The 24,242-nt window shown below is 40.3% G+C and overlaps 1 protein-coding gene across 2 annotated transcripts; it reads right to left on the reverse strand.

Moving 5' to 3' along the window:
* Positions 1-2,987: 2,987 nt before the first annotated feature.
* On the reverse strand, positions 2,988-22,621 carry GPR180 (G protein-coupled receptor 180). 2 transcript variants are annotated; one of them, XM_058186131.1, is made up of 9 exons: positions 22,385-22,621; positions 16,452-16,610; positions 14,198-14,398; positions 12,680-12,860; positions 10,133-10,182; positions 9,020-9,177; positions 7,808-7,999; positions 7,373-7,450; positions 2,988-4,189 (listed from the first exon to the last, which is right to left on the reverse strand). In XM_058186131.1, exons 1-9 carry the CDS (start codon positions 22,536-22,538, stop codon positions 4,031-4,033), a joined length of 1,332 nt encoding a protein of 443 aa, XP_058042114.1. In that variant the 5' UTR covers positions 22,539-22,621; the 3' UTR covers positions 2,988-4,030. The 2 variants fall into 2 exon arrangements, with proteins under 2 accessions (XP_058042114.1, XP_058042115.1); XM_058186132.1 differs by having other exon boundaries at positions 16,452-16,585; positions 22,385-22,518.
* Positions 22,622-24,242: the final 1,621 nt, after the last annotated feature.

Here is a 24,242-nt window from a genome sequence, read left to right on the forward strand (position 1 = left end):
TTTGAGAAACCATTGATATAAAGGCAAGAACCACTGATATAAAGATTCTCACCTTCTGCTACATCATGTCCTGTTTAAGAATAATTTATTAAATAAACCACCATTGGCCAGGGCTATAAAGCGGGCTCATTCATAAAGTATGGTTGACAACTTAGCATCTGGGTTCATTTATATTTTATTTCTTTTATAAGATTTTTAGACTGCCTCCTTCAGAAAGTTCTAAGTGGAGGGCAAAGTCAGCCACAGTATAAAGCAGGTAAGGTAAAAAAAGTGACAAGGTAATTTTTTTTAAAAAAAAGGAAAGTATCAGCTCAGTTCTGGATGATTTTATGCACATGAAACTTTCTTGGCAACAAGATGTTAAGTGGACCTACCTTAACCTTCTTCAGGATGTTTTCTTCTACTTTTCAGTGTAGCTTATAATAGCCCTGGCACTTCCTGGTGGTCTCCCATCCAAATTTTAACCAGCTTCTTCTTTAATTTCTTGAGATCAGCCAATGTTGACTAGGTGCTGCCATCTAGTGGTGCACATATGTTTTACCAATTCATACCATATGTACAATTGAATATTAACAAGTAGGTGTGGAGAAAACCCACATAATCACCTATAGAACGTTTACTTTTGGTTGCAAGGCTATGTAAGGAAACATTACTGTGTTCATCCGCAGGGGCCCTGAGCTTCAGAAAAAAAAACAGGATGTCCATGTTGCAAATGGTAAAGATCAGGATGGTCAGCAGCTTTATAAAGGGAATTTTACTGGGATATAACAGGTTAGTTTAGTTTTTTCAACTAATTTTTGTACAGCAAATCGTTTATTTGATAATACAAGAGAAAAGTCAGAGTTCTCATTCCTGTAAGTTCAATACCAATTAAGATATTCTGATTTCAGCTGGGAACAGATGGCACTACGTAAAAATTGTAATTAAAGAATTTTTTAAAAAAAACTTTCCTAAAGTTTACATGGATTATTTTTCTAATTTTATTTGGACGCTAACTAGACAGACCAACATCTACATTTAAGTGTAAGATTTGAATATTCTAATATTAATAATCTTGTTGACCTCAATGAGTAACATGAAGTCTTTTTCCCAACAAGTTGCAGAACTTGTTGCTACAACTAGGTAGCTTCTGGATCTAGCAAAAGATGACCACAATGCTTGTTCAGTCTTTGTTTTTGAAAGTTTTTCCGGTCCTTTCCCCCAATGTGAAAAATCTTTTATACACAGGAATGGTTAAAATAACTGTTTTGGCTTTTCTTGTGAAGTGCTTCACTTGTGTAAAAGCCCAATTCCATTTCTAGTTTCTAAGGATCAGGAAAAAGCTGAGAATTACACTTCTTTTCATGTTACCCAATTACCTTTATCAGGTAAGTCAGAAGTAATACTGGTTAGTTGGATAGATTGTCTGACCAGTTAAGGCCACTTCTTAGGTTCCCACGATCCACATTTAATGTTACTCTCTGGTGTAAGATGAAAGGACACCTCTGCCAATTCTTAGACTTGCCTCAACTCAATGATTCATAAACATGCCATAACAATGTTGGATCATTATTTTAACCAGAATGACTAGAAGTACGGACACTACAAAACGGCGTCTGATAACACACTCGCGGTAGATATATCTGCGGTACATAATTGCTATATGTCTAAACTGTAAAATCCAGAAGTGCCACTGGTAACTTTTGGAAAACTTACACAAGACAGATTGCAGTGTCTTTCCATAGGAGCCAAGACACTGAGATTTGGTGTTCATGTGCTAAAAGCAATCCATTACTTGCCAGTCTTCATGACCACAGTATTTCAAGTTTGCTGGGAGGGTCAAACTCAACCACATGAAAGCAGAAATCATAAATATAAGAGCACCTATCATTTTTGTGCAGTTTTCTGAAATGTCATGTTTGATACTGCAAGATCTCCAAAGCCACTATTACCTCAATGTTTGAATTTGCCCATAAATGCTGTTTTTTTCTGCAATAGAAAATGCTAAACTTCTGCTGTTATAAAAATCCGTGCCCAAAAGCACTTTTTCTACTGTAAATTATCAGCACACAGATAAACACAAGTTTAACCAGCCAAGTTTTGATGTGGTTAATGAGAAATGCAAAAAAACAATTTTGTAATAATTTCACCACTAATGTGAAACTAAACTATTTCAATTTTCCCAACTCAATCTTTTATTCTTGTTCCAAGTAACAAAAAATAATAATTAACCCTTTTAGTGAATAACTTTTACCATGCTGTTGTTTGCCTCAGCAAGGAGCCAATTACTATAGCAGCTATTCTCAATCTTAGCAATTTTAAAATAAGTGGACTTCAAATCTCAGAATTCCCAGCTAGCCAGGGAATTGTGGGAGCTGAAATCCACTTATTTTAAAGTTGTTAAGGTTGAGAAACACTGACCTACAAATTCCAAAAGCTAAAATCAAATTCTGGAAGATCTCCTGTCTATTCTCTAACTAGAAGAACTCCCAGCTTTACTAGGAATTGTGCTGAAGCAGCACTTTCAAAAACTAGACTGTCTGTGATTTTCAAGGATACATTCCTAAAATTATGTTCAAGTTTGCACAATTTCGGATTTGTAGCCTAGGGCTTTCTTGAACAACTTTTTCTCCCCCCTTGCGCAAGCTACATCTGTGATAGCTGCATTCCTGTTTCAGAAAGTCCTGGTATGAGGATGGAGTAGTATGAAAACTGGATAAGGGATACCATGATATTCTTATGTCCTCCTTTTCTTCTGGCAACTGAATCCACCAGAAACGGCAGGAAGAAGAGAACGCTACAGAGTGATCCATTTCCCCAAAGACAGTAAAATGCGGCAGTCTTGAGGGTGCAACTCAGAGCAAAGATGAAGAAATGGAATTATAGTTAAAAAAGGGGGGCTTAAAGTTTCTTGTAGGCCACAATTACAAGCATACTTTGAAAAAAGGCATTAGCCTTGAAATAAATAAACCAGTTACTTCACAGGAACATTCATACTGTACAGGAGATACTGTTCATAGGATTTTAATTTGGAGCAATAAATAGGCACTTCAATTAAAGTCTGCATTTACTGCAACAGCCTAAATGTACCACTGATAAGTGTTGCTCTGTTACAATGGCTGCAAAAATGGCAACTGCTCAGAACACAAACGCCAACTTGAATTACAGCAAATCCAATGAGTATTTTGTTTTTCAATTATTCAGAGAAAATTTAATCCTGATTAAATATCCTTGGGCAGGAATTCATGGGTAGTTGATGACTGAAACTAACATTTGAAATGCTTCTATTAATTTAATCTGCAGCTATGGCTTAATTATGACTGAATCCTCATCGAATTCTCTCAGGATTAAAACTGTAGTACTGCATCAACACATTTTGATTTTTTCTCTCTCCTCAGTTTAGGAGGCATAAACCTGCTCCTTGTACAACCATGTGGCTGTGTTTTTTTTTTTTAAACTTAAAGAGTTAGTTAATCACCCTTCTGCTCTTGTAAAATGTCAAACACAGAATTAAAACACAACTGGCAATCAAGCTAAAAACTGAACTACATCCAAGCCTCAAGGCAAGAAAGTAATAATGAGAACTATTGTTCACTGTAAACATTATACACCATTTTTATGGACCTATTACAGTTTAAGTCCCATTAAACTTCGGCATAAGTTTTTTGTCTTAAAGCCACCTTAAACAAGATATGTATTATTATTATGTATTATCTGAACTGCCAAACTCTTCCGTCCAATTAGTTTAAATTTATCATTATCGAAATTTGAACTTTAATGCAAATGAGGCAGATTTGGAGTGAAAACGTGGCTAAAATCACATGTTCATCCAAATAGCAAAAAAAGAAAAAGAAAAAAAAAGAAAAAAAGAAGTGTGTTTTATCACTATTTTTGATAAATTCCAATCATTCCTGCATTTGTTGTGATCCAGCGAGAGCAAAATGCTGTCTTCTAATTATTTAGCTATTCTTGAGCTGAGTTACTGCTGAAAATAGCTGCTCCGTTTCCAAATCTTTATTGCACCGTTGCCAAGAAATCTCCAAAGGGAATTTCAGAAGTGATGCCGACTTTTATGTCCAGATGCTACTGTTAGAGGCAATGTCACTGAAGAGAGAGAGGACACTTCCCAGTAAAGACTATGGGAAACAAAGAGCCGGTACAGAAGGACCATGGAAAACAGCTGGCAGAGAATGACACCCATGGTAATAATCTAAGAGAAAACAATAACAAGAAGTGAGTGAGACAGAATATGCTTTGTACAATGAACATGCAATTCGTGTGAAATTTCTTAGATGTACAAAGGGGTGGAAGATCTCTTTAGACACAGTCAAGGAAAGAATAGCATATGGCAAGGATAAAATTCTTTTTTCCTTTCACACCTTGAAAGTTGAAAGTTCCACTCGGAGATGGAGGGGAGGAGGAGGAGAGTGGGAGGTACAATGAAATTGTGTTTTAACTAATTAATTGCAGGGGATGGGGATCTGGTTTTCCCAAAGGCATGGAAAAATCAAAGAGCACACCATCGCAGCAAGGTGTCATTTTACAGTGTTTAATTGAGGATGTCATTACACAAATTATGCACACTGCAAGAGATTCTGCTCTAGTGTATGCAAAAATAGTGTATATTGTGGGTTTTTATTATCTGGCTGTACACTGCCCTGAGTCCTTCGGGAGAAGGGCAGTATAAAAATCTAATAAAAATAAATAAATAAAATAAAATAAAATCTATAGCACTGGGGTCCAGAAAGCTGACATTTCATTCTACCATTGCATGAAACCAAACTTGGCTCACATGGTGAAAAATCACAACTTCAGATATTCTACAAAGGGTCTCTAATTCATAATATCAGAAAAGTTATAGCTCCAGACACTACACAGAAACATGGTTTGTTGAATAAGCTATGGGAGGCTTATTCTATGTAAAGCCACTGTTATTTTTTAGTAATGATTAGCAAAATACAGGGCTTGGATTGGGTTCCATATCAAAACTCGAGGACAAAAATTCAAATGCACCATTTTATGACTTGAAACTGGCCATGGAATTGTGGTTCCACTACTTCATCTCCACAGCACTAAAATACGACTTAGTTTGGATTTAACCCAATGATTTCAGAAAAAGTTCTTTGTATCTGATTTCCCCAATGAACTTTGGTTTGCTCAGAAAGCTTTTCTTTGAACCAATATTCATTCTTTCCTTTTGCACTTCAATTGTTAGATTCATGTTCCTGCCCCTGATTTCCCAGAGCTACAGCCCGTGGGAGGGGGCAAGTTCAATTTCCATTGGACTGAGCCACGCCTTACAAGGAAGACTGAGGCTGTACTTCAAAAAATAGGCAGGTCCAGCTTCTATTTGGGGAGGCAGCTGAGGAGTTTTACGGAGTGACACAGGTGCCTTTGGTTGGGGGGGATTTTAGCAGGCCACAAAAGGCATGCCAGGAAGCCATTTTTTTATTTATTTATTTATTTATTTATTTATTTATTTAGTTAGTTAGTTAGTTAGTTAGTTAGTTAGTTAGATTTTTATACCGCCCTTCTCCTGAAGGACTCAGGGCGGTGTACAGCCAAATTATAAAACCACACAATATACAAATTAAAACAGAAACTTAAAACCAAGCATATTACATAGATGGCCGAAATGTAAAACAATCAATTTAAAACCCTAAAATTCATAAATAGCCCCAATTAAAATTTAATAAACTTTAAAGCCAGTCCCACTTGAATAAATAAATGTGTTTTCAGCTCACGGCGAAAGGTCCGAAGGTCAGGCACTTGGCGTAAACCAGGGGGAAGTTCGTTCCAAAGAGTAGGAGCTCCGACAGAGAAGGCCCTTCCCCTGGGGGCCGCCAGCCAATATTGCTTGACAGACGGCACCCTGAGAAGACCCTCTCTGTGTGAGCGTACGGGTCGGTGGGAGGCATAAGGTAACAGCAGGCGGTCCCGTAAGTACCCAGGCCTAAGCCATGGAGCGCTTTAAAGGTGGTAACCAAGATCTTAAAGCGCACCCGAAAGACCACAGGAAGCCAGTGCAGACTGCGCAGGAGTGGTATTACATGGGAGCAACGTGTGGCTCCATTACCCGCGCAGCTGCATTCTGAACTAGCTGAAGCCTCCGGGTGCACTTCAAGGGCAGCCCCATGTAGAGAGCATTGCAATAATCCAAACGAAAAGTGACAAGAGTGTGAGTGACCGTGCATAAGGCATCCCGGTCAAGGAAGGGGCGCAACTGGCGGACCAAGCGTACTTGGTAAAAAGCCCTCCTGGAGACGGCCGCCAAATGATCTTCAAACGACAGCCGTCCATCCAGGAGAACACCCAAGTTGCGCACCCTTTCCATTGGGGCCAATGACTCGCCCCCAACAGTCGGCTGCGGTTGCAGCTGACTGTACCGGGGTGCCGGCATCCACAGCCACTCTGTCTTGGAGGGATTGAGCTTGAGTCTGTTTCTCCCCATTCAGACCCGTACGGCTTCCAAGCATCGGGACAGCACTTCGACAGCTTCGTTGGGGTGGCCCGGGGTGGAAAAGTACAGCTGCGTGTCATCAGCGTACAGATGGTAACTCACCCCAAAGCCACTGATGACCTCGCCCAGCGGCTTCATATAGATGTTGAACAGGAGAGGTGAGAGAATCGACCCCTGCGGCACCCCACAAGTAAGGCGCCTCGTGGTCGATCTCTGCCCCCCTGTCAACACCGTCTGCGACTGGTCAGAGATAGGAGGAGAACCACCGATAAACGGTGCCTCCCACTCCCAAACTCTCCAACCGGTGCAGCAAGATACCATGGTCGATGGTATCAAAAGCCGCTGAGAGATCTAATAGGACCAGGGCAGAGGAACAACCCCTATCCCTGGCCCTCCAGAGGTCATCCACCAACGCGCCCAAAGCTGTCTCCGTACTATGTCCGGGCCGGAAGCCGGACTGGAACAGGTCTAGATAGACAGCTTCATCCAGGTACTGGGGAAGCTGCCATGCAACCACACTCTCTACAACCTTCGCCACAAAGTGAAGGTTGGAGACTGGACGATAATTTCCCAAAATAGCTGGATCCAGGGAAGGCTTCTTTTTGAGCTTCTTTGCAGCACAATTTGCCCTTCTTTTTACAGTTAACTCAAATAATCACTTTTCTCAGGACAACCCTGTATCTGGCTTAACTAAGCACAGAATAAATGGAAGGAACAGCCAGATTGCAATCCTAGCTTGCTCTTAAGGCCAGCTTAGTGAAATGCATGCAGCAAGAACAAGGACTTTTAGGGCAGCTAAAATTTAAAATTTAAGATCTAGTAAAAAAAAATAGCTAAATTAAAAAGTGTGGGCTTTATCATCAGAAAGGAGTATCATTCATGTCAGTGATTCTCAGTTCTGAAAAACACCCCATATATGTTGCATATACCAACCTTTTCTCGCTGATAATCTCTAAACATTAGAGATATAGTCACAAGAGTTGGATGGCATAAAAACCACAGAATACATCCCTGAAAGAGAGAAGACGCATGTGGATATCAGCTATGGATATCTAGCAGCATTCATGGTTACGGACCCCCAGTGAAACACTTTCATTTTGTCAAAACTCCTTTTTTAAAAAGAATTAACTATTCTAAATCATGAAACAGAAAGCGGTAAAGGTACTAATGGAAGTATACCTTAAAAAAATCTTTCCTGAGCAATTCAAAACCTTTTTATTACACATATACACCCAAAGGAGCCTCATTACAAACATCCTGACTTACTTCTGAATAAATATAATTATATTTCTTTATATTTTCTTCAAAAGAGTTTCAATGTGTTGTTTTTTTTAAAGAATACATCGGGTTTTCATGTAACGCACATACCTTTGTGAAAGTAATATAGAATTCTCTTTTTAGAGTACTCCTCTCAATTCGGATAATCTGGTAAAGTCCGCATCCTAACAATACAGCTAGACAAATTCTTAAGCCAAGGAGAAGTGCACCGGCTAAACTTTGGTGTGAATGGTAACTATGGTGATTGGTATCCTCAAGCTGCTCCCAAATAAGAAGAATGGTCTGCAACAGAATAAACCATATACCAAGAATAAAAATTATGCTTGAAGAAAACTTTGTTCAGAAAATACAAGCACAATGGATCCACATTTTTTTATTCATAAACATTTTGAATACAGTGTATTGTCAGGGTATATCAATTACAAAAGAAAAATGAAGAAAAGGCAGTAAAAATATTAACACATATATTGGTAACAATAGTAAAATGTAACAGAATAATTTTGGCTAAACTTCTCTTTATATTGGTTTATTTATAATTCTGTTAAATATATTGGCATATTTATAGTTATAAACCATCTTTCTCTTTAATTCACAGGTAACAATAATTTTTCTTCATCTAATTTCTACCTCTTATCTCTAACCACTCATAAAATTTATTCAATATCAAGTAATATTCTGTGTCATCCTTGTATTTTATTTTTAAAGTCAGTCTGTTAATGGATCTGCATTATTAGTAACGACCACCTCAGATTGGAAAAAAAGTAAAACTTCAAAATAATTACTAAATAGAAAAAAAATAATTATAGATTTGGAAAATGTATAACAAAATATTCTGGATTAATCCTTTAAGAGAGGTTATCTTTGGAGAAGGGGATCTGGAGTCAATTTTTACCCCTTGGACAAGTCCTTGTAGTTGTGTCCAGATTGCAGAAGTAGTTCCCATTCCTTCTTTTTCCTAGGATTGAGAAAGAGGGATTGGCTCAAGGTCACCGTAAACACCTTTGGCTTTTCGTGCCTGAGATAGGACTAGAAATTTCCCAATTTCTATCCTGGGACACAACACCGATCTGGCTCTCTTTTGGAGGCTATGGCTTTGGCAGCATCTTCCAATTATGCTAAAATCAGGTGCAGAACCTGTCCAGCTTGATTTCATTAACTATCCTCCCAAATAATCATTAGGCTGTTCTATTTGGGTAACATCATTTTCAATATTACATCTTATTAATGTTCTAGAATTATTAGCCACTAATCCCTTCTTCAATAAAGTCCAAAAAAAAAAAAAAAGCAAACCCCATCACAGACCTGTGTCACAACAGCAGTTATGGCAATGGCGGTGGATGCTGGACTGGAATCCCATTGGAGAGGTTTGCTCTGAGATTTCTTCATTCTACCAATTGCCCATCCCATGCAAAGACTCAGTAGCAGGTACAACATCTGCACCTGAGAGATTATGTCACACACTAAGGGAAAGGTCAAAAAAAGTTACACAGTTAAATTATTCATGATAGCATTAAGGATACCTGGCACATAGAAAGTCCTTGTGTAAGGCCTTAATTCTGCAAAATGTTTCTAGGAGAAGCTTCTGCTCTTCGTCCTTCAGGGTAGTCATTCCTTTGGGTGAACAGCTCAATGTTTACCATTCACACTCACTCTTACTATATTGAGATCAATTTTGGCCTCATTAGGAATCTTTCTTTACTTTCAGTCACTTCTCCAAAAATGTGGCAAACCATTTTCAACTTTTGCAGCAGAACAAGCCATCTTTTGGTGGTTAACAATGTCTTTAATATTAACAGATTAACAGAGTTGGAAGGGACCTTGTAGGTCTTCTAGTCCACCCCTTCCCACCCAAGCAGGAGATCCTACACGAATTCTGACAAATGGCAGTCCAGTCTCTTCTTGAAAACTTCCAGTGATGAAGCTCCCACAACTTTTGAAGGCAAGCTGTTCCATTGGCTGATTATTCTCACTGTCAGAAAATTTCTCCTTATGCCTAGGTTAAATAAGAGGCCAAGGTCTCCCCAAATGATGCAAATAAATGACAACATGCTCTCCAGCCTCTCAGTTTTCCAGCTATGCTGCCCAATGTGGAACATTTTATTTTGTTGCCAACTATTGGTTTAATCTCCTATTTACTCTGAGAGCAATCAATTCAGCATGTTCAGGTTTGGCCAGACAAGTATATGATTACATTGTTAAGCATCTTTTGAAATAATCAAATACGTTGCTAGACACAATGAACAAAGCCCTGCCCTGTGTATTGGCTGGTGGGATCCTACCAGCCCCAGGCAGTATGTAGAAGTACAGGACATTAGCACATTCCAAATAACACATGCAATAATTAAAAAGATATTAAACAATGTTTCATGATATACCAGAGAAAACAAATACTCAACTTAGAAAAGATGTACTTACATTCTGCAAGGCTCCCCATAAAAGGCAATCCTACTCCATTTTTTGAATAACTAATGTAAACGAAAGAAAATTATTTTCAAAAGCTCATTCTGTTAAAAAGTCCAATGCTTCACACACAATATTAGAATTGTGTACCACTTCAGATTCCAAGGTGAAAGGTACTTCTGAGTCTGCTACTTTAGGAACCAAACAAGGCATTTCCTAGGATGTGACGTAGCGGTGAAAGGGACTATACCAGGGGTGTCAAACTCAAGGTCTGTGGGCCGGATCCAGCTCATGGGATGCTTAGATCTGGCCTGCGGGGCTGCCCTGGAAACTGTGAAGGACCAGCCTGTGATGCCTCTGCCAGCGAAAACGGGAGCTTGGGAGGGCTGCGCACAGCCCTCCTGAACTCAGTTTTCAGCTGCAAAAGCCTCCTGCCACCCCCTGCCAGCAAAAACGAAGCTTGGGAGGGCCATGAGCACTCGGACCATGACATGAGTGATGTCAAGCTGGCCACGCCACCCTCCCGAGATCAAACACAACCCTCAATGAAATAGATTTTGACATCTCTGTGCTATATGATGCTGGGACAGACGTAGCTGCTCTCAGGAGTTGGTAGCAGGTCTTATTTCCATGCTCAGAAGCACATTTTCTCCTTCAAATGCAAAGGGCTCACACAATAATTGCAAATAATCTTTCTGGATACACATACACACACACACGCACATACACGTATATGTGTACACACACACACGTATGGTATTTGCAGAATGTGTTAATCGATAGCAAAAGAAATAGATATTGGATTATAAACAGCACATATAAGGTTGCACTGGAATATAATTTGGCCACTGCAACTGCTATTCAGAAACTTTTGCACTCGGCTCCTTTTTGTCATAACCAGACTCCCTCTTTATTCCTTCATTCATAGATGTTAGTTTACATGTAAATTTAGATAAAGTTAATTTACATTTACTGTGTTAAGAAAAAAAACCCTCACCAAAATATTAAAAGAAATCTGTAATGCATTCCAACCCTAGTTTGTAAGGTATTTGCATTATTTCAAGGAACCCATTTTAAGAAACTCTATTTAAGATTAAAGAAATGAATTTGAAAAGAAACTGAAGTAGGAATGTGCAGCCACAAGAAAAGAAGATTATGGGCAAACCACAAAACAATTCCGTGGATTTAATATCAGGAAACAACAATCGGCAACCTAATTCGTTGTCCTAATTTGCCGTGAAACCAGTTTTGTTAAAATTAGAAGCCACTGAATAAGCATCCGCTTAGCGTGATGTTTCCCCCAGCAAATTAGAGTAAGAGATTCAGTATAATAGAAGTCTGGTCTGCTCAGAAATACAAATTATCTGCATATATCTGAATGGCTTCGATACCACTGTGAGAATCCACAGTATAACCTCAAGGAATCCATGTACTCTGCAACAAATGATGCTATCAGAGATTACGCAGGTACATCTGGCGGGATCCATAACATAACATAACATAACATAACATAACATAACATAACATAACATAACATAACATAACATAACATAACAACAGAGTTGGAAGGGACCTTGGAGGCCTTCTAGTTCAACCCCCTGCCTAGGCAGGAAACCCTACACCATCTCAGTCAGATGGTTATCCAACATTTTCTTAAAAATTTCCAGTGTTGGAGCATTCACAACTTCTGCAGGCAAGTCGTTCCACTTATTAATTGTTCTAACTGTCAGGAAATTTCTCCTTAGTTCTAAGTTGCTTCTTTCTTTGATCAGTTTCCACCCATTGCTTCTTGTTCTACCCTCAGGTGCTTTGGAGAACAGCCCGACTCCCTCTTCTTTGTGGCAACCCCTGAGATATTGGAACACAGCTATCATGTCTCCCCTAGTCCTTCTTTTTATTAAACTAGACATACCCAGTTCCTGCAACCGTTCTTCATGTTTTAGCCTCCAGTCCTCCAATCATCTTTGTTGCTCTTCTCTGCACTCTTTCTAGAGTCCAAGAAGAAGGGCCTTCTCTGTGGTGGCTCCCTCCCTCTGGAACATCATCCTTCCAGAAATTATAATGGTCCCTGCTCTGATGCTCCTTCGGAAGGTCCTGAAGATATGATTTTGCCAATGGGCCTCGGGAACCCAGATTGGGATGGAGCTCATTAAATGGCTGATATGAGTGTGTGTTGTTGCCAAGGGGTGTGTGTGTGTGTGATTATATTAATTTTTATTATTTTATTCATTCTACATTGTTTTTATTTTCTGTAAGCCACCTAGAGTTGCCATGAGCTATATAAATTTTCCAAAAATAAATATTTTATTTCAAATAAATACTGTACATTAACTTAGCTTGCTTGCCTCTGTATGCTGGAGCAGAAAGAAAGTTTAGGCCTAAGCAGCACAGCCTAGGATTTTTCAAAGGAATCATTTGAGGTTTGGGCTTTAAGAGCAAAGCTAGCTGGGAAAGCTAGAAATTCTTGTTAGTAAAGGTTGCTGCTGGAAACCTAAGACAGCAGACAAGAGCAACAGTTGATAGGAATTCAGCTGAAGTCCCTTCCGGGGGATCTGAATTTACCTTGAAAAATGCAGATAGTTTGCAAGAGCTGAAGCTGCTTGCAGGAGCAAAACTACAGAGAGCACTTTGAGCACCGTGTGCATAGGTCCCCCTTTCTTAATTGTTTGCCACAAGGACTGAGCGTAAATGCAGGCAGCAACAAAATAACCCAGGACAAGTAGGAAGAAGAACTCATGTAAGCCTGTGAACAGAAAAAAAAAATGTTCATTCATTCCTTTGACAATGGATGCCTTGTTTCTTATAAACCTTGTTTTCATGCCTTCTGTCTAATGAAAAAACTGACAATTCCCAAAGCAACGTCCAATTAAAACACATTTGACTACAGCTTAGTAACAATGGAGAACAGCAGCTGATTTGAAGTTTAAGATGTCTGAAAAGTCTGGGGAAATAACTTGTTTCATTTTGGGCTAAAAGATTCAGTGAGCATTCCAGAAGCAAGTTCCTCTACAGAAAAGGCCCTTCGTGATGGGACCTTGAGAGGTTCATTAGGTCTTTAAAGGACCACCAGCAGAGGACATACAATGCTAGCAGAGATTAAGACGTGTGATAGGGTGATTCCATATCATGGGTGCTGGGGAATTCTGGGAGTTGAAGTTCACATAGCTTAAACTGCATATAGATTGAGAACTGCTATAAATAGGGATTGGGAATTACATAAAACAAGGAAACTCAGTTTCGCTTTTGCTTTCAAAATATAATGTTTGGTTATGTAACTTTTTTCTGCCTAATCATCCTTCTTTTGAAGGATCACTATCTTCAGGATTGTTTTTGAGACTCAATATGGCAACTATGGCAGCCTTTGCAAAAGCAGCAGTTAAGAGCGAGGTGTTTTGTCTTACCACTAGATGTCACTGCTGCAATACTTAAAAGTGGTGGGTGCGCCATAAAGTGCTCCCATATAAAATGCAACTTTACCTTACAACACTTTGTGAGGTAAATGAAACTAATACTGTAAAGTGTAGGTTCTATAATTCACATTCTTTATTCATTAAGTTGCTATGGGAAGACAGTCACATGATTCCAAAAAAAAAAAAGACATAAAGGCTTTAAAAAGTTGCAGATAAGTTTCTTGTTTGTTTTGCAATCAAGTATGTATTTCTTTCTGGAACTGAATCCAAAAAGGCTATACCGAAGATAGCTGTTAAACCCCAAGGCTTAAATGTTTGACCATCCCAGCTTGCATTATTACTTCTCAATTCAGCTAAAAGAAATATACAGGTATAGCCCTGTCCCATACCTGTATTTAAGCAAATATAAGGATAAAAAATACATTTATTTCCAAGGTAAAAAAGTCAAACAGATACTTTGGATTATTTGCCTGTTATCTGTACAAGAAAAATGAAAGAAGGAAGAACCTAGCTTTATGATCCCTAAAGCAACCAACCCATTTTAACTGAATGAATAATCTTTCATAGATTTGGAGAAATGCTTCTTCTCCAAAAATGTACTTCCATTAAATTGGTCATATTTTCATTCTATTTCCCACAAAGCCCACTCATATCAGGAAAAATATCTTACCTGATTCCCCTGCACTAAAGTGATCTAATGGATTCCGTTCTGCATCTGGATTTAGTAGCACCATTTCAAATTGAACATCCTCAGATTCAGAGTCTTCATATGTCTCCGCACAGGTAAACTTGTCGACATAAAATACATACCACGTGTCTGGATAAGGGACCTGGGATACTGTTATATTTTGTTCAGTGCAGTTCATGTTCACTTTAAAAAAATACATTAAAGTCACTATCTACAGGAAGCTTTTAGTGATAAGAAATTTCTACCAAGACATTTTTCATGTTTGGTTATGGCTAAGGGGCACATTCATATTGCTGAAAGTATATGTGCCAATATATGTGCTAGAATATATATACCAATAGAATGTATTTTTGCAGAGTATATTTATAATGGAAATGGAAATACACTATATTTAAAGACCATACCAACTCATTACATATCATAGGACAAAAATCATTCCCAGTTAACCACTTTTAGGCCAAAGAAGAAACTAAATGCACTTAATTAAGAAAATTATAATGAATAGTCAATTATAGTAAAATGTCATTTAATTAGAAAAAAATACTTCAATGATTCAGGGGCATGGTAAAGACTTTGCCTGAAGAAAAATCCACCTTGAATCCCTGACTTTATGTCAGGTTAGAAAAAACACCAGCCTAAAATACAGGAGGAGTTAATCTATACAAACAATACTGAGCCAACTTTAACTCAGTATAAAGCTGCTGGTTAAGTTACAAAATGTGATTAAATCTCCATGTGACTTATTCTAAACAGACCAAAAGCCAGTTTACACATTTTAAAAATAATTTGGGAAGGAAGTACATATAAAATAGCCAAGATATGGCACCTTTTAAAATCTGCCAATATCAATGTATAATTAACTATGGGTACTGGTGGTCCATTGCTATTAACATTTTATTTTGATTAGTATATCAATTAAGAATGATCCTGATTATGACCACTTTGAAATAAACTATCTGAGGATTTACTAATTATAAAATATTTGTGGTCCACAAGCATTGATATTAGCTTTGGTAATCTGATTTCCTAGTTTCATTTTCTGAACAAGGAAACAAAGGGGCTCTTTTCATGCTTTAAAAAAATTAGACATCATTTTCTTATTTTATGATACCATAATTATAGGTTTAAATATTAACACTTGCAATATGAAAAAATAGTCAATTGCATCATTGAATGGTTTTTTAAAAAATTGCTTTTAAGTAACAATTTTCTTTTCAATTCACTGAGAAAACTCAGAAGCAAATATGATCATTTAAAAAAATGTGGCAAGATGGAAGATTATCACTTGCGCGATTGAGAACAATTGTTTGCCTGGGGTGGGAGTGGCTCACCTCTCAAATCTTCCTGCCCTAAACAAAATGCAGAAAGGGGCAAAAGACCTGGCTCCTTCTCATGATTTCATAGCAATAGTGGGACAGCCTTCTGCATCCCCCCCGCCCCTTCTTCTGGCAGTCTGGAAGTCCAAGAATAGCCTCTGACCCATCCAAAATTGCCTACCTCTGATGCAGCTTTTTGCATTCTAATATTTGTTGGGGTTAAAAGTCTAGTGGGGAGAGCTTTGGACTGGCTGCAAAGACAGGCTGAGATGCTAAGTCTCCAAGTGTTAGACCTGACTTAAAAGTACCTGATTAATCTACACTAGTTGGTGTTATGTTATCAAGTTTTGTATTGAATCCAAAAGGGAAGAGTAAATATTAGCATTTGCTTAGATTGCAAGCATTAACAGATTAGAAACCTCTCCCTTCTAGGAACTTATCCTAGGTGCTGTGTTTTGTCAACAATTAGAATTTTGACTCTGATGAACTTTATCGGGATTTCCAAAACAAAAATGGCCATACTGGGGATAAACAGGGTGTAACAATCCTCTATTATCTAGATGAAAAAAAGGACCACATTTAGTATCAAATACAGAGCATTCACTTGTGATACACTATGTATAACACATGTAATCTGTGAAACAAAATAGGCTAGAACTGAATGATGAAAAGTAAATGTAGGTTTGTATAACTTAATATGTAAGGAAGCAGAACTGGTGATTGTAGAAAGATTTCATAACTAGTATAGCTAGAAGTCAATGTGCCCTAGCTTGCAATTTTCTCTGCCTTTTGGTGCCAATATCAAAGTACTTTAACGGCCTCTAAAATGCTTTACTAAGGATTAATTTATGATCGGCCAATGAGTATAAGCAGGCTATATAATGGCTCAATACATTAATGACACCTGTGCATAGACTCACTTATCAGCTGAGCTTTAGCCAGTTTTTCTTTACAGCTGTAATCCTGCTGGCTTTCTTGAAGCTTTAGCCATTCCTGAGCTTGAAAGAGATGAAGCTTTGCTTCTTTTCCAACAGCAGTTGCCACGTTGTTGATTCTGACATACAGAAGAGCACAATCACCTTGATATTTAAAAAGAAGTCAAATTCTGTTATACAGATAGAAACATGAGCAAGAGAGAAACATTCCCTACAAGGCAGTTTAATGCTCATAAGAGATATGTTCTATTGCATATTTACCAGTTGCAGTTTTTATTTGCGTAACATGATCATTTTTTAAAGCTCTGTCTATGCTGAAAGGTGTCAAAAATCCAGTGAATTCAGTTTCCCCCTCTGCCATATGTACATATGCCATATGCTTAGGACAGCTTTTCAGAATCAGGGATAACTTTTGTTTCATTTTGAAGAGCCAAGGGATGATCGGAACAAGTGTTTTCCAGCCTCTCGAAAAAGACTAAACTTGGGCCTACTGCAATTATGTATCGTAAAGCAGAGGAGAACTTGAGACAGAAAGATCAAGCCCAACACATGTGCCTCTCCCCTCCCCCCATTGTACTTGTGACCATATTTCCTTAGAAAAAACAAACTGGAGAAAGGAGCAAACTTGAAAGAGATTTGTAGGCAATTGTTTATTTTTTAATAATTTTGGTTTACAAAAGAAAATTGAACAGCAGAAAAACTGCACAAAATGCATTTTTTAATGAAGGACAGTTTTCTGAAATAAAGGACTGTTCTTTATAAAAAAAGACATTTGGTCACTATATCTACACTCCAAGATCTTGTCGCCAACATTTAACTCCTTCTCTCCAGCCATATTTGGGGCAATTTTGGAATATTTTTCAGGGCTTTCAAGGCAATGTTGGCAGTTTTGAAGGTTGAAAAAGATTTTAATGTCAGAAAGGGGAATGGTTTTCACATCTCCTCATCCTATTCTAAGAAAACTTGAAAATCTGGGGGAGAATCACCTGTTTCAATTTAAGATGACCTTAAACAGGAAAGTTAGGTGGCTAATTTACAAACCTCTCTCCCAATATTTCCTTTAAGAGTTGGATAAAATCAAGTTTTATTTCAATTTATAGTTTCACAGACATCCCCACGTTGTTTTCTTGCAATAGTACAGAGGTCTGTTGCTACTGTCTTCTTCTGGATGCTTTCAACTCAGGCTATACCTTCCATGCCTGACCATGCCAAAGTCAACCAGATACTTAAAACTGGGTTTGCATTTCAAGATACAAACCTATACATATTTATGACATGTAGTAAAAAACAATTATCTATAAAATAATTAGTACTGGTCTAGAAGTTTTGTTCTCTCTGTCTCTTGCTTTCTTTCTTTCCCTTCTCTTCTCTTCCTTTTCTTTTCTCTCTTTCTATAATGTATTGGCTGCCCATCTTACCAAAGGTAACTCTGGGCAGCTTACAGTCATAAAAATATATCTGCATTAAAACAAATTAAAACCAAAGATTAAGGACATGTGGGGAGGGTGGGGGCAGAATGGCGGATCTGTCGTTTACTCGATCAACCATCTCCACTGTGCTGTTCCCCGACTGGGGCTCCAGGCCTTTAGGCCCTTACAAAAGGATAGGAGGGTTGGGGCCTGGACCCTGCCAGCTGGAATAATTGGGCTGATGGGACCCAGAACGTGCCTCTTTTGCCAGCACGAGTAGGATGGGCCAATCCCAGTGGGATGGGATGGTCCCTCAAGAAACCTTGACCCGTGCCAAGGGCTTTAAAGGTGATCACCAACACATTGAATTGTACTGGGAAGCAGAGCAGCAACCAATATAGCTTGAGGAGCAGTGGTGGTACAAGGGCCATTCTTGGGGCACCTAAAACTGCCTCCGCCACCGCACTCTGCACCAGTTTAAGCCTCTGAATGCTTCTCAAGGATATCCCCATATAAAGCGCATTACAGCAGTCCAACCATGAAATGATTAGGGACTGAACAACTGAAAACATGGAATCCTGATGCAAGAAAGGCTGCAACTGGTGCACAACACTAAGTTGTGCCAAGGCTTTCCTAGCTGTGACTGCCCCCTGCTCCTCAAGCAGGAGTTGTGAGTCCAGGGGAACCCCCAAGCTGCGAATAGGATCTTTCTGGGGCAGTGCTACCCCATCCAGAGTAAAAGATGACAGAATCCCTGAGCTCTGTGTACCCAAAGCCATTCAGTCTTGCCAGGGCTAAGCCTGTTGTCCCCCATCCAGGGCCCCACTGCCATCAGGCACCACAAGAGGGTGGCCACAGCATCACTTGGGTCATCAAAAGGGGTGAGATATCGAGTTAGGTGTCATTGTCATATAGTAGATATCTCAACCAATGGTGACAGATTATCTTGCCTAGTGGTTTCATATAGATATTGGAAAGGAGTGGAGAGAATATTGAGCCCTGCAGCACGCCACAACATAGTGATGAAGGGTTGGATCTTTCACTCTCTTTCAATAGTGATTGCGACTGACCATGGAGAAAGGAATTGAACCAGCACAGCCCCAGTCTCTGCAGCCAGCCCAAAAGGATACCATGGTCGATGGTATTGAAAGCTGCTGAGAGGTCAAGGTGAGTGAGGATGCTTGCATCACCCCATCCTGCTCTTGCCAGAGATCATCAACAAGCACGACCACTTTGATGGGGCTCTGTAAGTAATTTCTATAAACCTGAACAACTAGCTTTCCAGCTTTCCTTTTCTGAGATGTCAGTCAGGGTTAATAGCCTTCCTGCTCTCTATTATCTGCCTGGGAAAAATAGTGAGCAAGTGGATCGATCAAATCACAGCAGGAATGTCTGTAAGTATAGAACTGAAGCAACAACTCTCACTTCCAGGATTTCTCCTTAATGAAAAAATGACCAGAAAATATTGACAAAGGTCCCCCATTAATTTTACTTTTACTTACTTTACAAGCCAAACAATTTGTCACCAAAAAAAAAAAAAAAGGTTCCCAATCTCTGGCTACCAAAAAAGGCACAATTAGATCTTTTTCTTATTGTTGCTGCTCATGCTTGTCAGACTGGCCAAAACCTCTAAATAGAAATGATCCTTGGCTCCATTTGTTGAGAAAGGTAGTTTTATTAGAGTTTGAGCATATTGCATAGCCAGAATTGAGAATTGTGTGCCAAAATCCCTAACTTCTATTCCCACCCCCACCCCTCACAACTGACCCTTGCTGCCCACTAGACTGTAATCAATCAAGCCCATGCAAGATACTTTCATAATGATCATCCAAGCGCATCCCTCCTTCTTCCACCTGGGTGACTTTGAGGCAGCGTCTCAAGAAGGTAGTCTCTACTTTCGATTCCCCAAGCAACTCCCCTCCTCACAGTTCATGGTAGTCTGTCACCACAGAACAGCGAAGCACAGCAAGCTCAAGGTGACAGCTGTCAGTTTTACTTTATGCTGGGTGCCAACAAGCCGCTCCTCCTCTGGAGCTTCACTAGATGCCCCTATCAAGACAGAAGAGGATGGAAGGCTTGGTCCATATTTTGTCATACGCCTGACTTGCTCAGAACTGCTTGCTGCTTCTGGCTTCCAGGCCAGTGCTTGTTAAGTGTTTCTTCTCTGCTTGGGAGAGTTTAACTTTCTTATCTTGCTGCTGTAATAACCCAGTGAGCAGCAGTACTAGGCTAGCCCAACATTGTGCCAGGAGAATCAAAAATTGCCATGCAAACTGATGGCTGAGTGCCCCTGACTGAGATGTTTATGATCAAGTGAACTGCATTATTCCAGCACTTAGAGGCAAAACACTTGTGTGAGTTACTTCCAAAATAATCAGTTCATGGAAGTTACAGGTGGTAGGCAAGGCCTGAGGATTTGGCATTCCTTCTTGAAAAGGAACTCATATAGTGAACTAAATTCATAAAGTGCTCACGATTGAATGACATAGTGGTCACCCATCTGCTAGAAAATACTGAGCAGTATACACATGGAAGACTGGAACAGAAGCTACCAGGTGCAGAAAGATCACATTTCCTGTGACTGCAATGGCCCTCACAGATGACTTTATATACTCAAAAGCTAACAATCTTTCAAAACCAACCCTAATCCTAGACTAAGAAGGTGGTTGCTGCATTACATGCAAACCTAATATCAACCTACCAATTACTGTGCTTCTCTCTCAGAGCTAAAATGTCTATGTAGATACCACAGAAAAATATTTCTTCACCCTGGCAAGAACACATTTGCCAGTTCTGTTAAATTCCTGGAGATTCAGCGCTTGGTAACTGAAGCAGGGCAAATAAAATGGAACCTACAGAAGTCTGATCAGCTAAAAGAGGTTTTTGAGCTCCAAATGAGGAAGCAACACAAGAGCCAGCAACACAGCAACCAGCTGTACCTTGGGAGAACAAGGCTGATCCCAAAGGAAATCAGCAGAGATCAGGACAGAACTGAGAAAGACTACCAGGACATCCCAGTGCAGAATTATAGATAGTCCTTTACGACCACGCTGGAGCCCAGAATTTATATTGCTAAGTGAGAAATTGGTTGAGTTTTGTCCCTTTCACAACTTTTCTTGCCACATTTGTTAAGCGAATCACTGCAGTTAACAACCGGATTACTAATTTGACAAGTGAATCTGGCTTCTCCATTGACTCAGAAGGTCGGAAAAGATGGCCACATGACCCCGGGACACTGCAACTGTCATAAATACGAAGCAGTTGTCAAACATCTGAATATAAATCACATGACCATGGGGATGTTGCAAAGGTCATAGGTGTAAAAAATGGTCATAAGTCACTTTGTTTTCAGTGCTTTTGTAACTTTGAAAGATCAATAAATGAACTGTCGTAAGACGAGGACTACCTATTAACTCTTTTCAGGAAGGCAATAAAGCCCACTTCCACACAGCCACTATGGAAACCATAGTCCAACTCAAGAGGAAACTTTTCTTTTACAATCATAAGGATGCACAGTAGTCCTTAGTGTCCTAGGGGAACAATAAAGGAAAATATTTGTAGCTCAGGGATGAAATGAGGGGTCCCTGGTGCTTTCTGAGCTTGCTTGTTTTCTTGCAGACATTTTATTACCCTAACTCAAGGGTCTGCAAACTTGGCTCTTTTAAGACTTGTGGACTTCAACTCCCAGAGTTCCTCAGCCAGCAAAGCTCACAAGTCCACAAGTCTTAAAAGAAGTCCACAAGTCTTAAAAAAGCCAAGTTTGCAGACCCCTGCCCTAACTACATAACGTGATCAGTGCTTAAAGGAGTGCAGTTTGCTGCCAGTTTATATTCTTGTGTCTTGCCAGTCTGTGTGGGTGGGGGCAGTCTTAAGAGATTCTTTGGTTGGGCTGTTTACTGATGGCTCTTTGGCAGTTTCTTGACTGGGGTATTGTTAACAGGTTACACTAGCATTGGTTTTTTTTGTCAATTTTCACACCGAGGACCTTTGCAGCATCCCCATGGTCACAGGATCCAAATTTGAATGCTCGACAACCGACTCAGTTTATGACGGTTGTTGCAAGTGTTCCCAGCGTCATGTGAACCCTCTTTTGCGACCTCCTCCTCCTCCCAAGCAAAGTCAGCAGGTTACTTCAGTTCCTCACTTGGCTCACCATAAATGTTTGGACTCCATTGCGGTCGTAAGTTGAGGACTACCCATACTTGATGGTTGGTTTGAGATGTGACAGGGACCAAAAGCTCCCAAAATTTGGCCGCTTCCTCCTCTTCCTGTCGTCCTCGGGAGAGAACGAGGAGGTGCCTACAGATGCAGAAAAAACGGCTCTTTTCCCCAAGAATGTTCGGTGTGTGTGTGTGTGGGGGGGGGGGGATTTCCACGAAGAACACGCGTGGGGCGGCAGGTACCCCACGCGGGTCTGTCCCACGTTGCGGTGCCTCGAGCCAGCCTGTCACGGCTCACCTCGCAACCCACTCCGCTTTTCCTTCTCTTCTGCCCCCGCCGAGCTCTTACCTCGGAATTGGAACCGAGCCACCACCTGGCCGGCCCGGGCGCGGGCCGCGGCGCTGGAGAAGCCGCCATGGACGGTCTTGCCTTGCGCCCCGCGCATCCAAGCGCAACTGCCGCTCCAGAGCGCGACCCAGATGAAGCACAGAAGCCGCTCCATGGCTTCCCCGGCACCCCGCCGTCACCTCTCCCCCATCCCGACCACGTCTGCAACTCGCCCTGAGGCGAACGGAAACCAGGCGGAACCAGGAAAGGAGCGGCAGCCAATGGGAAAAGAGGCTTTCCCGGGAACAGGCCAATGAGAAGGCCTTCTCGAAGAGGACGGGAGGGGCCGTTGCCGCGCGCCAGCCTCTCACAAGGAGGACTTCCAACTGGCATTCTGGAGACGGTTGCTAGGAGAGGAACGCTCCACCCGCCGCGTCACTGAAGTCGAATGGGATTGGTGGAGGGGGAGGAGGGGCGGGGCCACCGCGGCCAGTTGCAGACGACGTCTGCTGGTGGTAGTAGTGGTGGACATATCTCAAGAGGACATCTAGTCGAGCCCCGGTTGTAAACTTCTGGTTTGGGATCGCGAGGCGTGCTCTTCCCATCCAGCCCAAGATCTTCCCGATTCTGAGCCCGCGTGGCTTAAATGTCCAGCAGCGCCGTTTAACTCCTGTTTGTCTCAAATAAGGCGTGAATCAAAAGTGTTTTTAAACATTAATTCGAATGGATCTGAATGATTCTCTTTTGGGTAGCAGAAAAGGGTATTTCGTTTTGGCAGGGGGTTTGCTTTCCGAGCTTGTCATATAGTTCCCGAACGTTTCGTTACCAGGCTACGTGACATCATAAGGCAAGTTTTGTAGAAGTGGTCCTCTTTAGCTCATATATGTCTTGTGTGCCAGATAAAATTATTAAATTTATCATTATTATTAAATTACTAAAGGGCGAGCTCGGAGAGCAAACCACAGCCAAAATCTAAAACCCGAGCTACAAATATTTTCTATTATTTATTCCATCTCAGAAATCTACAGTAAGTCCATTATACTATACCTTGTTATATTATACCTTGTTGTACCTTGATGAACGTATCTTTTCTTTTATGTACACTGAGAGCATATGCACCAAGACAAATTCCTTGTGTGTCCAATCACACTTGGCCAATAAAAATTCTATTCTATTCTATTCTGTTCTATTCTATTCTATTCTATTCTATTCTAAATGAACTCTCCAGTCCTCGAAACCTCGTCTCCTTCTTAATGTATTGAGCCCTGGCTTTATGACAACAGTTTGGAAGGAGAGCTTCCCGAATCCAAGCCACTCAGAATATCCCTGCCTGTTCTTTCTATTGAGAAGTTTGATTGTTTTAAATTCTCACTACATTTTTAACCGGGCCAAAGCACAAGCCTGACAAGTGTGCATAAGTGCACCTGAGTGCCTACTGTCCCTGTCCTAATATTCCTTTTTTTACTTATTCTTTTCATGTATCCAAATCATGTTTATACTTTTACCTGTTATATATGATTGACAAATAAATAAATAAATAATAACACCCCTTTTCTGAAATCTCCTTTTGTTTGGTTTGCTTTCTCCTGGCAGTTGTCTATGGAGATAGTTCTGAGTCATCCAAGTCACGGTTGTCCCAAAGGTGCTTTTTTTCAGGAGGCAACTGGACTTCCTTCCTGTTTTTTCTTTGGAAGACATTTTGCTTCTCATCCAAGAAGCTTCTTCAACTCTGACAGGATAGTGGGGAATGGAAGGATTTATATTCCTTGCAGACAGCTGGTCATTTGCATCCTTTGCATTCCAAAAGAAGCACTTGGGAAGTTTATCTGTGTCCTCAGGGTCACCTAAGTAGTTCTCCTGGTTCCTGTAGTCTGCCGCT

The sequence above is a fragment of the Ahaetulla prasina genome, chromosome 5 (assembly GCF_028640845.1).
Source record: "Ahaetulla prasina isolate Xishuangbanna chromosome 5, ASM2864084v1, whole genome shotgun sequence".
Lineage (NCBI taxonomy): Eukaryota > Metazoa > Chordata > Lepidosauria > Squamata > Colubridae > Ahaetulla > Ahaetulla prasina.